A 17,997-nucleotide genomic window follows, 5' to 3' on the forward strand; every position below is an offset into this window, starting at 1 on the left:
ACAATGGCAGGTTATCAAGATTTAAGTGAGTCTGAACATGGTGTTATAGTCTGTGCACGAGTGGTGGGACACAGCATCTCCGAGGTAGTGATGAGGTGGGGATTCTCCTGTATGACAATTTCACGCGTGTATCATGAATATCAGCAATCCGATAAAACATCAAATCTCCGACATCGCCGCAGCCGGAAGCAGATCCTGCAAGAACGAGACCAACGACGATGGAAGAGAATCATTCATTGTGACAGAAGTACAACCCTTTCGCAAATTGCTGCAGATTTCAATGCGGGGCCATCAATCGGTGTCAGCGTGTGAACCATTCAACGAAACATGGGATTTTGGAGCCGAAGGGCCACTTGTGTACCCTTGATGGCTGCACGACACAAAGCTTTATGCCTCGCCTGGACCCATCAACACCGACATTGGACTGTTGATGACTGGAAACATGTTAACCCGTCGGACTAGTCTCGATTAAAATTCCATCGAGTGGATTGACGTGTACGGGTATGGAGACAACATTATGAATCCATGGGCCCTACATATCAACAGGGGACTGTTCAAGCTGGTGGAGGCTCTGTAATTGTGTGGGGCGCATGCAAGCCCGCTAAATGCCCAACGTTTGAAAAAAAAAAAAATGAAAAAAAGGCAACTTCAATTGGCATGACGGTTAGTGTGCCATGTCCGGATGCAAAACACGCCAAATGACATCAGGCTTACCAATGTAGACACACAAAGCTACCTTTCAATTTGTTACGATTAGAATGTATATTTTTCTTATTCAGAGTTAGGTTGAGTGTGCTGTACGCAGCAACGAAGCTACCGCTGCCGATGCATTGCCGAAATATACGCTGGTAAGCACAGTTCATCAGGGTGTTTGTTAGCGTATTTGTGCGTTTTGAAGAAAATGAGTGATTTTGTGGACGGTGTAAATTCAGGAGATGATACAAATGAAGTGGAATTAATTGAAATAGCAGGAATCCTGCAAGAAGTCGAACCCATGGTAGTGGTTGCAAAAGACCAGAACGACAGTCCCTCCCAGAAACAGAAGTGTCCTGATCAGCGGGAGAGAAACGTTTCCAAAACAGAAAGGTAAGAATATGAAAAGTATTATCAAAGCAATGTTATGCAGTGAAAACTGTGTTGACACTAACTGTTATGACATAACCTTAACAAATTCGTGGCACAATTTGTGCTGTTCTCTACACAGTGGCATAGTTAGATCAGTTTAATGGATAATTCCGACAAACTGAAACTGGTAGTGTCTGACAACAAAGTAAGAGTCTAGTGCGTAGACAAACTAAAGAAATTTGTGTTAAATGCAGTGGATCTCGCAGGGAGCAGTAAATAGTGCGAGCGATCGCGTGTAGTTGTGCTATGCAGTACGATTACACTGTTGCCAGATTGCTTCCAGTTTCAGTTTCGCAGGAATTATCCATTGAGGAGGGTTTTATGCAAAGCAACCACTGAGGGAGAGGGTGTTTGCAGTAAAAAATTAAATTTTCCACCAATCACGTAGTTTTTATCATGCCTCTTTATATTACACTACTTGTTTTCTTAACTCATCCTGCTTACTATCCCTTTTATTTTATCTGCGTGTACAGACTTCTACCTACTTTTGAAGACCCGTAATTTGGGTCCGCTCCCCCCCCCCCCCCCCTTCCACTCGTCACTGTTTAGTGCTCCTACGTACTTAAACATGGGACTTTGTTTCAGATACTAAGCCAGTGCCTGCTTGTAAACATCCCTGTGGAATACTAAGATGTAACGAATTTTCCATGCAAGATGCACGAGAAATTCACCTAACGTTTTACCAGAAAAGAACCCGAAAGTGACAGAACAACTACAAGGTCAATATGTCTGTATCATATCCACTGAAAGAAGATCTTGCAAGTGTGGAAAAAGGAAACGAACCATCACTGTCCACTTTTCTTTACCTATAAAGAGGGACGAAGAGATCGAAAATATTGCTGTTTGCAAACCGGCATTTTGTCAGTTTTACAAATCAAGAAAGATATGGTTACCTGGTTGTGCCACAAAATTTTAGACGAAGATGCAATTCCCACTTAGACAAGGGGAGGTGACAGAAGAACCAAGCTGTATGCAACGAGGAAACAGTGTGTGAAAAATCACATTAATAAGTTCATCACCGTAGAACATTACTACACGCGAGGAACCAACACCCAAACAGACTATTTACGAGGGGCGTTTGAAAAATCCGTGCAAAGTCCGAGAGATGGTACCACCGGCGCATATTGAGGTCATGTTTAGTTAGTAACATCTTTGAAAAGAACGCACACCAAGTTTCAGCCATATCGGTCTATTTCTTTGTGTTTGGCATTCGTGTGAATCGAGGAAGTCGAGTGATGGTCAAAAAATGGACGAAGAATAATTTCGTGTGGTGATTAAACATTGCTTTATGAAAGGCAAAACGCCTCAGGAGACCAAAGAGAAGCTTGATAAACATTATGGTGACCCTGGACGTTCGATTAGAACAGTTTATAAGTGGTTTCAAAATTTTCGGACTGGCCATATGGGCACAAGTGATGCTGAACGTTCTGGACGCCCTGTGGAGGTTACGACTCGAGAATTCATTGATAAAATCCATGATATGGTGACGGATGACAGAAGAGTTAAGGTGCGTGAGATTGGTAGTGCTATGGGCATTTCTAATGAACGGGTACATAATATTTTGCATTAACATTTGGACATGAGAAAGCTATCCGCAAGATGGGTTCCGCGATTGCTCACGCTTGACCAAAAACGGAATCGTGTGAAGTGCTGCAAGGATGGTTTGCTGCTGTTCAGGAAGAATCCGCAGGAATTTAAGCGTCATTTCGTCACTGTGGATGAAATATGGATACATTACTATACTCCTGAGACCAGACAACAATGTAAACAATGGGTTGCCAAGGGAGAATCTGCACCAAAAAAGGCGAAGACCAGTTCTTCGGCCGGAAAGGTTATGGCGAATGTCTTTTGGGATTCACAAGGGATAATCCTCATCGGCTATCTGAAAAATGGTATAACTATTACAGGGGCATATTATTCATCGTTATTGGACCGTTTGAAAACCGAGCTACAAGAAAAAACGCCGGCGATTGGACCGCAAAAAAGTCCTTTTCCTTCACGACAATGCACCAGAACACACCTCAGCAGTTGTGGTCGCAAAATTAATGGAAATAGGATTCCAACTCGTTCCACATCCCCCCTATTCTCCAGACTTGGCTCCATCGGACTACTATTTGTTCTCCAATTTGAAGAAATGGCTGGCGGAACAAAGATTTTATTCAAACGAGGATGTGATTGCAGCAACTAATAGCTATTTTGCAGACTTTGACAATTCCTATTATTCGTAAGGGATCAACAAATTGGAGTAGCGTTGGACAAAGTGCATAAGTCTAAAAGGAGACTATGTCGAAAAATAAACACGTAAGTAGTTTTTATTTTTGCACGGACTTTTCAAACGCCCCTCGTAAATAGCGAACTGAGCATAACGAAGATGTGGACCATGTTGTGTGAAGAGACCCTGGAAATGTCAAATGCAATTACTACATAATCATTTTCCGCCAAGATTTTATTACTGGCTGCGGTGCATTATATGTTGATACCTGCTCGATATCTGCAAACACAGCTCAAAATCCTCAAAATGAGAGCTGATATGACCTACACAAAGCCGAGATAGAATAACGAGGGTGAAATAACTCTCGGCTACGATTGTCAAAAGAATTGAGTACTATGAAAGGTGCCAGACCAAGCAGCCTATTATTCCCATCAAATGTACCTTTAAAATTTTACTGTTTGAGGGATGCTCAGATTTCCCCCAGAACACCGTCACTATGTTTTTGCACATTTGATTGGAACATGAATATAGCAAAGAATAAAACCAAATTGCGTCAATGGTTCACCACAGATTAACTCACTTCGAAGGAGCGAAAAAACTTCTGTTGTTTTCCGATGGATGTGGGGGTCAGAATGAAAACAGGGCGATGATTAACATGTTATGTCACTGGTTTCTTCTCGAAGCTCCTAACAAGCTGGAACTAATAGAACTGCGATTCCCAATAGTGAGCCACTCGTTCATCCCTCCTGACAGGATTTCTGGTAACATCAAAAGACAACTTCGCAAGTTGAGCGTCATTGAAAACCAATCTTTATACGTTCAGTGCACTGGAAAATTTGCGATGGTAGTGCGTCTAGGACAAAAAAGAATACCCTGTTCAAAACTGAAAAGAGTACGCAGAAGACTCAAAAAGACAAAAAAAACCGCGTTCATGGAAAGCAAAAGCAAGAAAATTTTCCTAGTTCGTGGGGAGTTCTTCCACAATTTTAAAGCTGGAGAGGGGAAGAGCATCCTGAAGAGGGGAAAAAAAGGAAACGGTCCATCACCAGTCACAGCAGGTGTACAACATTCAGAAGCCAAACTCAGAGACGTTAAAAAGCTTTTGGAGCTCCACTTTGGTGAAGACTGGGCGACCAGCGACAACATCAAATTCTCCCGAGGTGTTCGACGAGTAGGAAGGCACCCCTAGAGTTGCTCCTGCTGCCGTCAAGCCTCAGAACGAGAAAGAAGCTGCAGGCGATTTTTAGTTGGTGGACAGAGCTGAGGTTGAGGTCACTTAAAAGGAAGAATTTTTTGTCGCTATTTAAAACAAAGATGCAACTTTCCACCAGATTCTTCATTTTGTAATATTTTGTCAATGTTTTACTAAGATACAATTTGGAGTTTATTTTATTTTCTACACTATTTGTGATGTCGAAAGCACGATTGTGTATTTTTTTAAACCTAATGTTGAACATTCATTTTTTTCCTCTTTTTGACGGTAAGTAAGTCAGTTTTTTCAGGTAAAATAATGTCACTTTCATGTGTTTGTTTAGTAGTTTTGTAGATTTTTCAGACTTCCCTTCAAAATGGAATGTATTCTGTTCATATTCGCAATAATTAAATTCCATCCCTTTGTCATTCCTAACATATCACCGAATAGCGGGTTTTGCAACCGAATGTTTGTTTTGCAGTTGTGTAGATACGTTTGCAAAACCTGCTTTCTGTATAAAATTTGTTCAAATGGCTCTGAGCACTATGGGACTTAACTTCTAAGGTCATGGATGTCACTATGGGACTTAACTTCTGAGGTCATCAGTCCCCTAGAATTTAGAACCACTTAAACCTAACTAACCTAAGGACATCACAAACACCAGTGACCGAGGTAGGATTCGAACCTGCGACGTAGCGGTCGCGCGGTTCCAGACTGTAGCACCTAGAACCACTCGGCCACTCCGGCCGCCCTTTCTGTAAAAATCGGGTGCGAAATCCACCAAGTCAATATTACACTTAAGATTTTAATGTATAAAACAAAACGACAACTTTCATCCATTAATACAGAGTAATTAATTGTTTTTTACTTATTTTTAAAAAAGAAATGAGTTTTTATTAATTTGGATGGGACGAGTTTTTCGCGATTCTCTCAGTTTCGCTTATCATGCAGTTAGCCGTTTTTGCAGCCAAGCTACCCACATAGAACCCGCCCGATTTCGGACATGCGCCCCATCGCAGGACTAAATTTAAGATATGCCTGTGGTATAATTCGTCCGGACGACTGTTGAACCACTGTTGGACTGCTGTCTTGGCTTGTCGTTGCAAGTGAACAGCTCTGCTGCATGGAACTTCTTTAGCGGACCGAAAACTTGGCAATAAGAAGAGGCGAGGTCCGGACTGGATGGTCGGTGGTTTACACTCTTCCACTGAAATTACCAGAGCTTGGCGGTTCTGATTGCAACATGTGACTTCGCATTGTCGTGTAGGATAACCACATTGTCCACACGGGGAAAACCTAGAGGCATATTCCTGATGGAGGCGTGCAGGCATGAAAGTGTGAGCCGGCCGCAGTGATCGTGCGGTTCTAGGCGCTGCAGTCCGGAACCGTGGGACTGCTACGGACGCAGGTTCGAATCCTGCCTCGGGCATGGATGTGTGTGATGTCCATAGGTTAGTTAGGTTTAAGTAGTTTTAAGTTCTAGGGGACTGATGACCTTAGATGTTAAGTCCCATAGTGCTAAGAGACATTTGAGCCATGAAAGTGTCGAACATTAACGACTGGCATTGATGGGTGCACCTAGCGGCGATTCGAGAAGACCGTTTAACACCACTTTCCCATCAGATGGTACTGAACGCAATTTTTTGTCACAGGTGAGCCTGGATGTTTTCCACTCAGTGCTCTGGTGCGTCGATTCTGGCATGAAATGCGATATCAACGTTTCATCGCCAGTAGCAATGCGGTCCTGGAAACTGTAACCTCCTGAGATACTGTCGCAGGTAATTGAGTGAAGCAATCATTCGCTTGCCTTTCATCGTGTCATCCAGCTGTTTAGCCACCCACTGACATGAAACCTTCCGATACTCTAATGACTCATGAACGATGTGATAAACGCTCCCATACAAAATGCCAATCCCCTGGGAAGTGTCCTTGAGCTGCACAAGCCGATCTGATTTCAGCATTGCATCCACGTGGGAAATGTTGTCAGTCAGCGACGAACATGGCCAACCCGAACGCTAATTGTCATGCAAGTCTTCACGGTCTTATACGAACTCACACCACCACCACCGCTGCTTCACACTTCTCAAAGCGAGACACTTTTTCCAAAAAGTGGGCTGTGTGTCTGTTTCGATGGGCGTTCGTCCCTTGCTCCATAGAAAATGAATCACGCTTCGTTGCTCGTACGACGTGGACGTGTGAAGGGCAACTGCCTTGCTCAAAAACTGACAGCAGCACCAGCCATGGAGTTACCTGCAGATAATGTCGAGCCAGTCCAAGAAAGGACCACCGCTGATAGTGGATTGTTGACTTCGTATGTACACTTTCAAAAAAAGTAGGTTCAAACATATTCTGATTCGTGTATTCCATCATGTCAGGTCCCAGCACCTTATGATAAAGATAAATACTATTTAGCAACGATCGTTGTCCTCAGAACCTTGAAACACGGGTGAGTCTATCATGATGCGGTACGAAGAAGGCAGACACGTCCAAAATGATGATATGGGTTGCTCCTGGGTCCAATGTTGCCCTTGTATGGTCCACCACTGTAGCAATGCCTCTCTCTGCTGGCGTGTCAAGGGAAGCCCCATCGATGACTGTCGTGTTTATAGTTCATAGGGCTCCAGACGTCGTCGCATTGACTGTGTTGACTGTGTGGGAACTTGTGTTGTTGCAAACGAAATACATGACGAGGTTGTATGATTCCACATGACCGACTGAACAACATGTCTGTCCTCTCTGAGACTGGTTGTCTGGGGCCATTCTGATTCCATAGCGTATTTATTTGACAGTTGTCTGATCCCTACCAATAAGAGCAGCCATATTGTCGACCGATGAACTGCAGTTTCCGTAGACTACGTCACTGCCGCTGTCGAATTCAGACGTGTGGAAATAGACATTTGTCCTTATTACGTGATGTATAACAGATTATCCCACAAAAAACATCTTTGGAATGAAGGTGTTGGTTAATGTTTCCTTATGTACAGATTGTAAATGGCGTTACTCCCATCACTTTCTGCGGTTGCACTGAAACATTAATCATTTGCATATCCGAACACTTCATGCGAATTTGACGTATGTTGCAGGCTGCCTTCGTGGTGCTGCAATTTTAATCGCCAGAATTGTAGCTCTCACCTTTGATCGTCGTGTAAACAACTATTTAGAACTTAGATGCTTCAATTAGAGCATCAAAGTAACACTACATATGATCTCTTGTGAAATTTGTTGTAAATAATTTATTATACTTCATAAAGAATAATGATACCCTTAACACTTTCAGCTCTGACGTACTAAATAAAGTGGGTCACTTAACAAATAATTATTTCTTTGTTCAGTACTCTGGGAGACTTGAGCACTGGGGTGTTCTGAATATAGTAACATTTCCACTTGACAAACTGGCAGAGAGTGTAACAACAGCTGCCTGTCTTGAACACACCAACAGAAATCAATACGGTGTACAGAATCGTAGCTCCTCCCGGTAAGCTTATAGTTTATATTGCATATTGAAGTACTTGTAGCGTTTATCGGCAATATTTTTATTCAAAAATAGGAGTGAAATAGCGTTAATTAAGTCATAGCACAGTTATGTCAGAAAAGCCCTGTAAGAGTAGCGCCTATTTATGTTCATATCAAACAGGATGTATTTAATGTAGGATAACAGGTCTCAGGAGTTAAAATTTGTGAATATATATTGTCCACAGTACTTAACGAATCTACTTTATATAAAACATTATTTGTGATTAACAGCTGAGTGTTTGCTCTGTTTTCGTAATATCTGGCGTTTATGGAGCAATTTTTCTGGAAATACTGAGTGAAAACCAAGAGTGTGTCAAGTTTCTGGGTGGATACCATCAAAGAAATAACAGTTGATTCCATTATCATTTTCAAGTGTGGAAACTAGTGACTACTGTTTCATATTTCCAATTCTACCCTTTATGCGGTGTGTAGGCTGTCCAGTGGATCCAAGTCGAGTAAAACACATTGACAAGTACACACCATTATCCGGTGCTGAACTAGAAGTTCGCTACAGCAATTGCAAAATACTGATATTTGATCTGGACTGTGTCTCCGATGGAGAAGAATGAGGAAAACCAATTTGAAACAATAAGGTCTGTAGCGGCGGTTGCATGGGGGGGGGGGGGGAGGGGGGGGAGGGGGGGGGGAGGAGGGAATAAGGGGCATAGTTGTTTTCAGCGGTGTTTCGTGCTGTTTGTGGCGAAATAACGATATAATAAACTTTTGGCAACGTTCGCCCGCTGTGTTTTTTAGAGTTTTCTGTGCGTTGAAGTCGTTTAGTAAATTTCGTGCTTTAGTTTTCAGTTTCTAGTGAAATAGTTCAGTAAAATTTTCATTCAATGTTTTAACTTCATTGAGTGTTCCAGTGGCAGCTTGAATTTTTGGTTTTAGCTAATAATTTTGTGAATTTTTGTTGGTATTGGTATTAGCTGTGGCGTAGTAGTATTAATACAAGTAGCTGCTTTCTTAGTAGACAGAGAATTTCGAGACCACTATTGTTAGTTCTTTAAATAGTTCTACTGGTGTAATCGAACTTAGGTAACGTAGATGTATAGTTTTTTCAGTAACTGTGAAATTTTACCGTGAGTGAGAAGTGCGGGCTCTGTCGTAGGTTTGTGAGTAGTGGGTTACGATGTAGGATTTGTTCAAAGTATTTTCATTGGAGTGAAGGGGGGGGGGATGCAGTGGGGAAGACAATGGGCATTCTAGCGAGATCCTCTCCTGGGAATGCTGAATCTGTTGTAGAAATAAGTTGATAGAGGAGCAGGAGCGTAAGATCTGTACCCTTCAGGTGCAGTTACAAAGAGCAAAGGAGAAACTAGATAGGTTGTGGAGGGTGAAGGGTGGTGGGGGATGGGAACTGGCAGTTGGCAAGACGGCAGCTAGGAGGAGGAGGTATTCAAACAGTTATACTTTGCGTTTATGCAATAGATTTGAGCAACTGTCAGAGTGGAGAGGAGCCTCTCGTAGCTGTAGATGTAGGGAACATGCAGCACTCCTCAGCAATTAGGAGGCCTAGGTTAGTTGCAAAGTCAAATAGAAAGGTGAAGATTCTGTTGCTAGGTAGTTCATACAGTAGAGGTGTGGGCCAGCAGTTGCAGGAAGTGTTGGGGAATGAGTACCAGGTCACCAGCATTGTGAAGCCTAGTGTAGGGTTGGCTGAGGTGATATATACCATAGGGGAGCTATGTAGGAATTTTACGAAGGAGGATCAGACAGTGATAGTGGGTGGAGCAGGGAACAGTTTTGATAGGAACGGGGAATATGATGTAGGTGGTGACCTGGCAAAGATAGCTACTCAAACTGGTGGCATTGATGTGCATTTCGTGCAACTGTTCCAGCGTCATGATCGGCCTCATCTTAATGCGGCTGTTAGACGCGTTAAAACTGGGCTGGGGAGGGCGCTGATGATAGAGGGCATGGGTCATATTTCAGTGGTGCCAGTTGGGTCTATCGGTAGATCGTGTTTCACTAGGCATGGCCTGCACCTCAATGGGTATGGGAAGCTTATAGGTGACAGAGTAGTGGGTGGTGGTGGGATCACTCATGGAAAAATTCCTGTAGTAGTTGGTGTTAGAGCCGCACCTTTTTTAGATTTAAGTCAGCTGATAGGTGTACCTGCTTAAAGGAAGACCCTCTAACTAAGGGCTCACGTTCAGAGGACGTCATGTTTCCAAATAGAGAAGGAATTAACATATTTCATCAGAATATAAGAGGTATTAGAGATAAAGTTAGTGAACTGCTTATAGATGTTGACTCTGAAATTACTGGTATGTCGGAACACCACTTAAATAATTTGACAATTCAGAGGCTTCCTTTACCAGGATACAGATTAGCTGGCTATTTTTCAAGGAGTTTCTTGCTGGGTGGGGGAGCGGGCATGTGCGTAAAAAACAGTATTCCATTTGACTCCATAGACGTATCACGGCACTGCAGTGAACAATTATTTGAATGTTATCCACGGGCAGTTGAATTTAGTGGAGCCAGACTTCTGATTGTTGTTGTTTATAGGTCCCCTAACTCTGACTTCAGAGCATTTCTGCTCAAGCTAGAGAGGGTTCTTGATTAACATTGTAGGAAGTACCAGAAATTAGTTATATGTGGTGACTTCAATACAAATTTTGTGCATGATAGTGCAAAAAAAAAAAAAGTGCCTAGCAAAATACTAAAGTACTGCTCGTGTTAACCCTGTATTTAACCATATTTATAATTTTTCGTTTAGGAATGGTCAGTTTCCTTAAGGATTGAAGTACTCAGTAGTAAAGCGCTCTTTATAAAAAGGCAGCTCATGACGTAAGTTCATGGCTTGTAGAATATAAACTAACGCTAAATCACAGTAAGACTCAGTTTTTACATTTCCTAACACACAATTCAACAATAATGTAGATAATTTTAGACCTATTTCTATACCTTCAGTGTTTGCTAAAGTTATTGAAAAGGTTGTGTATGTAAGAATAGTTGATCTTTTTATGCCATACAATTTGCTATCAAATGTACAGTTCGGGTTTAGAAGTCGTTTAACAACTGAAAATGCTTTATTCTCTTTTCTCTGTGAAGTACTGGATGTGTTGAACAAAAGGTTTCGGACACTAGGAATATTTTTTTGATTTAACTAAGGCGTTTGATTGTGTTGATCACAAAATATTGCTCCAGAAGTTAGACCATTATGGAATATGGGGAGTAGCTCACAATTGGTTCATCTCGTACTTTAACAACTGACAGTAATAGGTCATTATTCACAGTGTTGAGAATGGCTGTGATGATTTTTGATGCAGTAGTAAATTAGTGGCCTGATGATGTTGATGCATCACCAGAGACTTTCTTCGAAGAACCGAAGGTGGGAGACGAAATTCCCTTAATCAGACAGATATTCACTTACTGACCTTCTGTTATATCTTTAAATATATGTAATGAAATTATTTTTTCCTGCGCTCATAAGAATCTAGAACTTTTCTGCACAGTGCTGGTAACTACAGCAACATCAGGACATTTGTTCTCAACATCGTGGTATTTCAAGACTTACTTAAGGAGCACAAAGGGGTAGACAGATTAAATGGACTGGTCTTGATATATATTCACAAAAATATAGAAATAATAACTGATGAAGTGCTGTGTGAAATGTCTAAGAAGCCTCTTCACCTTCTTCTATAAGAGCCATTTTGTCATTGTTTATGTGTTAAAGTCGTTATAATGCTTGTGAATATATTACTTTAGTTCCGATTATTACGTTTTACGATTTCGTCAAATTCTCCACCCTCTCCCCAAATACAAAAAAGGAAAAAGAAAACACCTGGATCCCCTCCTGAAGGTCTACTGTTTTCCAATTGTGGGAGCTGATGATATTACACCTACTGCAGCTTCCTTGAGACAGAAGAAATTGCTAGGGGTGTCAATATTGACGACAAAACGTCACAATGGAGTAATCATGTGAAGCACGTACCTGTGCATGAGAAATCGGAAGTAAAAGACATCGAGAACTGACGTAACAATGTTTGCCCTTAGAACACCATAGCGAGACAACGAGAAGGATGTTTACACACCGTATGAATATTTTAGAAGATATAATCCAGAGGATCTCTACAAAACTAATGCTTTTCGTACAAACAACTACTATGTTAGAAACATGGGCAATAGCATTTTAAAAGATGATTTAGAAATTCATTGTCACACACTCCATCGGTTACTGACCAGATGCCAGCTAACTGATTGGAAAGCCTGTATTTAGCACCTGACGAACCAGGCAACAATAACGATAGACTACGGAATGTTAGACCTATCATTGATTGCTTAAAGTCAAGATGCCATGATTTCCATCTTGAAAAGAATGTGTGTATTGATGAGCAAATTACTCCTTTCAGAGGATCTTTGAACGTGGAGAATTATGTAAATGGTAAGACACATTCTTGGCGGGGAGGGGGTGGAATGTTACATTCTGTGTGGTGAGAGTGGACTGATTTATGATTTCATTGTCTGCCAAGAAAAGCTGCATCTCTCAAATCTGAACTGACTGGAGCTTTTGCTGTAACTGGAGACACCACAGTTGTGTATTATTACTGTGCGGGGGGTACAGATGGTATCTGATCTGACAATGTGGGACACTGGCCAAAAGCAGTGAACAATCAAGGAAGTGGGAGAAAGAAATGTGTAGCCTGAAGGTAAAACTCAAGTGTGAAAAGTGTGATATCTTTTATGTTTAATGAACAAGTGCTTCAAGTCCTTCTGTAATCACTAGAAACAGTACCTAAACAATGAAAGAAATTAGTGACAACATAAATCATTTCCATATTTTGCCATGATTAGTGATAAAGACATTTGAACAATGACTTTCTTGTGTGAAACAGTGTACAAAGGAAAACGAGACAACAAAAGAATAAGTGCTTGTATGTAAAAATTTACTCCACTTGAAACCTTATGTACTACTTGTAGTACATCCTATCATTTGCATATAGTGAGTAAAGCAATATATTTTTGAACCTTATAGTGTAAATAAATGTTTTCTAATGAATAACGCAAGTTACTAAACTTTTGTGGGAAAAAAGTCAGGGGTTAAAAGGTTCATTATAATACTAGAAGGAAAAATGGCTTTAACTATTCTCCAATGAAACTGACTTTACTTCGGAAAGCGATGAGTAAAGCTACTACCAAAATTTTTTGATAACATACCCAAGAGTAGGGATTAAATGCCTGAGAGACGGCAAAGCTATTTCCACGGTAGGATTTTCATTTATAAACGTGTAGCTTATTTCGGGGAAAATGTTATATATGTACTTGTGCTACAAAAATAAATATCGTTCCTGTTACGTGATATCATCTGTAGAAGACCATGACACAGCCATATTCAAATACTCAGTAAACTGACTCCTTCCACGTTATTACGATGTGTCAAGCAAGGCGATCAGTGAAACATGTAGCTAAATAACTAAAAAGCTAACATATCATATCGTATCTGAGAAAATACGGCAGATTGCACGCTCACCTTCAGTTGAGATGGCGTTTATAAATGTATGGAAGACCTGTTCCTTTCTACACAACAACAGTTAGGGGTCATACGGAGAAAAATATTGAAACACCAAAATCACACTTTTAAATTCCTAATACAGCGTAGGAAACCTGTTGACAATCAGAACAGCCGCCAATCGTCTCAAAACTGGCGAATATAGGTCCCGTACGGTTTTCAAAGGAATCTTATGCTGTTCTTCCTGCAAAACGGTGGAAAGCTCAGGTAACGATGATGGGGATGGATAGCGATCACTATCCTTCACTGCAAAATAGACTACATAGGCTCAATATATTACACAGGCCTAATATATTGAGGTTTGGTGACTGCGGTGGCAGGGTAGAAGCGACAGTTCATCCTCGTGTACACAAAACCAGTCCTAGCGATGCGAACTGTGTGAACAGGGACCCTGCCGTCTTGGAATAGAGCGTCACCATTGGTGAATAAACGTTGTACCATCAGCCAAAATGGCCATATAGCCCTTAACGGTAAAGTGACCTTCCAGAGTAACCATTGGGCACTTGGAATACCATGATATGACTACTTAAATCATCCTCGTGTTTCACTCCTGCGACGTAAACTTGACCGGAAGGTGAAACAAGGCTCACCCGACCAAATGAATTTTTTTCACTGTACCATAGTCCAGGTTCTATGGCTTCGGCACAACGTTTTCCTGTTACGAGCATTTGCACCAGTGACGAGTGATTTTACGATTCCAGCTCACTCTGCATTTCCCTGCTCATGCAGCTACCTTCGTATTGTTTTGGCGCTGACAGGGCTCGCGAGTGCGACATTCAGTTCTGCAGTGATTTGCAGCTGTCGTGTCCTCTTACATTCGTCACAATCCTCTCCATCCAAGCATACGCAGATGACGTAGCGCTCATTGGAAACAGCGAAATAGAGATTAGACAATTCTTTGTGGAGCAACAGAAGCATCAAGACATGGCCTGAAAGTAAATGACGAAAAAACGAAATACACGATAGTTCAAAGATGTAGAGATCAGTGGGATAACCAATCATATCTAATATTGGCTGAACACAAATTCGAGCGTGTTGAACAGTTCAAATTTCTGGCATCAATGATAGATGAACAAAGTCAGAGACAGGTAGAAATAAAAGCGAGACTGCAAAATGCTAACTGAGCCTATTATGCAATACAAAATCTCTTAGGGTCCAAACTGCTGACTAGGAAAACTAAAATAAAGTTACATAATACATTCATCATACCAGTTCTAATCTATGGACAGAAACATGAAGCCTATTGAAAACAGAACACCACCATTTACAAGTGTTTGAGAATAAAGTTCATAGAAAAATCTTTGGTCCATATTATGACAATGAATCACAATGCTAGAAGAGAAGACAACGTAGAAATACACGAGCTATCACAACAACCAACGATAGTAAACATAATAAATGCATCTGATGAAAATGAAAGAAGACCAAATTGTGTTAAGAATATTCAGGAAGAAGCCACCTGACAAAAGATCAAGGGGGAGACCCAGGAGTACTTGGCAAAGTGAAACTGATTGCATATCCGAAAGATTGGGAATAAATAACTGCCAAGAGGCTACAGAAGACAGGAGCATCTGGAGGAATCATGTGAGATACGCACGGGAGCTTCGAGTCCCTTAGAATCCTGCTACTACTACTACTACTACCTGAAGTTCATAGCTTCTCGGAACTTCAGAGAAAAAACTCGCATATGCTACTACAACGATAAGCAGCTTTTCCTGTATCTTTGGTGAGATGCACTGTCAGAATATTTCACTTGCGATTTAGAAGAGCAAATTTCATGTGAACACAGTATAAAATGCCCAGCTTTACATACTGAAAAAGCTGGAGTACTTACTAGGAATTCCTGGTGCGTCACATCCTGGTTGCTGGAATCCACCGTTCGTATAAAAGTCCACATCGCCACTTGCATCAATCTTTCCTTTAGAGCCTGCATTCGTGTGTATAACGTCAACAAAGACAGCGTCTGTGGAATCCAGCTTGTTGGATTTCCAAGGAGTTGCAAATAATGGCATTGCTGGGTCAAGACCTGTTATGGTAACGCATTTATGTATTAATAGAGTCTTTAAAAGATTCACTGGAATGTCCGTATAAGGGTATTTACCTGTAAGACGAGGGAGTTTTCCTGATTTCAAGTATTGTCCAACTTGCCCGGCCACTTGTGCTCCTAAACTGAAGCCAATGACGTGTACATCTGACAGTGGTACTATTCCGTCATCGATGAGTTTATCAAGTAACTGCGCTGTACACTTCCCAACCAACGGCGTATTGTAAGCAGCTTGTATGTAGCACGGCTCTCGTGCGAGAGGGCCGTAATCAACTGAGATTACGTTGTATTCCCCATTCTGCAGGTATGCTGCAATCCCCGTGTTAAAATACTGAATGAGAAACTTTCGGAAATAATACGAGTGACAGTAGAAATGTGACATGCGAACGATATCTTGGATGCTTCCGCCGTGAGACTGTTACTAACGTACTTACCCGGACGTATTTCTGTATTTGGAGAAAAGTCACGATGACCAGTGTATCCATGTATGAGAATCTTAAGAGGTTTTCCTTTCACAAATCCAGCAGACTTAAATGAGGATGGATCATTTACATCAAGTAAGTGAGGCGAATCTTGTGTTTCTCTGGAAAAAGAAAGGTATTTCATTGGTAATTCTAGATAAGTTTAATGTGATCAGTGGATGTACAAGAAGGAATGCGAGTTACCTCGTGTACAAGAAAAATTTTATATCCTCGTTGGGACATTCCATGGGCGGACTCAAACAGTTTTCAAATAATCTACCAAACAGCCCCGACGGTAACCACCACTGTGCCTCCGCAACTGGAACATATTTATTACAATACACTCGTTGTACGTTAAAATTGGGCGAACGTGATTCTATAAGTAAGATATTGCCATGAAGAAATATTTCTTCTAGTACGAATAAAATTTCTGAGAATACTTACATTTGCTTTTGTCTGAGTACATAAACTACTTTTAAATGCATCCAGTACATTAATTTAAATTGTGCTATGCGAGTAAGTGTACTTACTTGCGACTAAGGCCAGTACAAAAGCGAAAGAGCAGAAGGTCCACATTGTGCCCCCACACAGGCCGCTGTGAGTGATGAACTGGTTTGTGAACCGTTCCCAATCTGTGCAGAACGTATTAGCTACTGTTTACGCACTTATCAAATAGAGATAAGCGCAAATGTATGTATCTTTTCTGCATGCCTAATTAAGGGGTATGCCTACTTGCATACATAGCGGAACCGAAGAAACTATGAGTTAGTATTCTATCAGTTGTTGCCTGTTATCATTTTGCAAATCCTGTGTCCCAGCAGTTAGCTTTGAGATACTGTACACTTAAGTAAAGGAACAACATTTCGTCTCGCCTAGTACTAATTAGATAATTGTAGTGTCAGAGCCCGTAAATTGTTTTGTTCTATTATACGTTGTGAAACCTATTATTTTCTGTCCGTCTCGCAATATAAACAGAGTGCAGGAGTTATGTTCCTATGAGTAACTAGGAGAGATCAAAGACCACGAGGAGTGGCATAAGATAAACCGACAGCTTACGTAATGAGCTGCATCTGTACTCTGCAAACCACTGTGACCTGCAGGGCAGACGGTTCTTACTATTGCACTACTTGTTAGTACCGCTTCCCGTTCCATTCACGTATGGATCGCGGAAAGAACGATCGTTTAAACGAGTCTGTCCGCGCTGTAAATGGCTTCAACCGTTGCGGCGATCCCTACGGAGTGCTTCAGGAGTTGTAGTACAGGAGGTTTATAATTAAACTTTCACCACTGGAGGCAATGCAGACGAAAAACTATTTACGGTATGGATACCCAACTTTATAGGAATGATTTTCAGACAGTGGGCTGCAGGATTTGCGTTTTTAGGAGTGATTGTGTCCCGATTTGCCGTTAGAAGCCGGTACTGGTACGGCGACATAGGATTGAAACACGAGCATCAGTGTGAATTACAGTTGCAGACAGTCAGCGTGAGTCTGAACAAGGTGAGCAGGACTTCACTCGTAAAGTTGTTTTATCAAAACAATAGTAATAGTTCTGCTGCTCTTCGCGAGTACCGGCGCGTTAAAGGAATACAGAGAGGTCCTCTTTCCGCATCGCGGTTGAAGAATATGATTCGGAAGTTCTAAGTAACTGGCGATTTGGGAATTGCTAACGGGAGAGGCCGACGGCCAATGGCGCCACAAAATTATTGAAGAAATTAGTGTTGCCATGGTTGAGAGTGCTGGACCCATTGAGGGATGTCCAAGCAGTGTACGAGTTGTGTCACGAAAGCTGAACATTCCATGGTCTACTGTTCGAGAAGTGCCGCGAACAATTGCGAAATGGTACTTCTAATGTGGTTCCAAGCTGTCGTGGATGCAGATAGTCGTCAAATTCCGCAACTTCTATTCAAAATGGTTCAAATGGCTCTGAGCACTA

At 41.5% G+C, this 17,997-nt stretch overlaps 1 protein-coding gene across 1 annotated transcript in view; it reads right to left on the reverse strand.

Annotated features, from left to right (window-relative positions):
• Positions 1-16,310, reverse strand: part of LOC126474534 (inactive pancreatic lipase-related protein 1-like) — a 102,694-nt gene extending 86,384 nt beyond the window's left edge. The window contains exons 1-4 of the mRNA XM_050102006.1: positions 16,267-16,310; positions 16,036-16,184; positions 15,659-15,910; positions 15,392-15,583 (exon numbers count right to left, since the gene is read on the reverse strand). Of these exons, the coding sequence (XP_049957963.1) occupies positions 15,392-15,583; positions 15,659-15,910; positions 16,036-16,184; positions 16,267-16,310 (637 nt within the window). The remainder of the gene's footprint in view (positions 1-15,391; positions 15,584-15,658; positions 15,911-16,035; positions 16,185-16,266) is intronic.
• Positions 16,311-17,997: the final 1,687 nt, after the last annotated feature.

Source organism: Schistocerca serialis, chromosome 4 (assembly GCF_023864345.2).
Source record: "Schistocerca serialis cubense isolate TAMUIC-IGC-003099 chromosome 4, iqSchSeri2.2, whole genome shotgun sequence".
NCBI classification, from domain to species: domain Eukaryota; kingdom Metazoa; phylum Arthropoda; class Insecta; order Orthoptera; family Acrididae; genus Schistocerca; species Schistocerca serialis.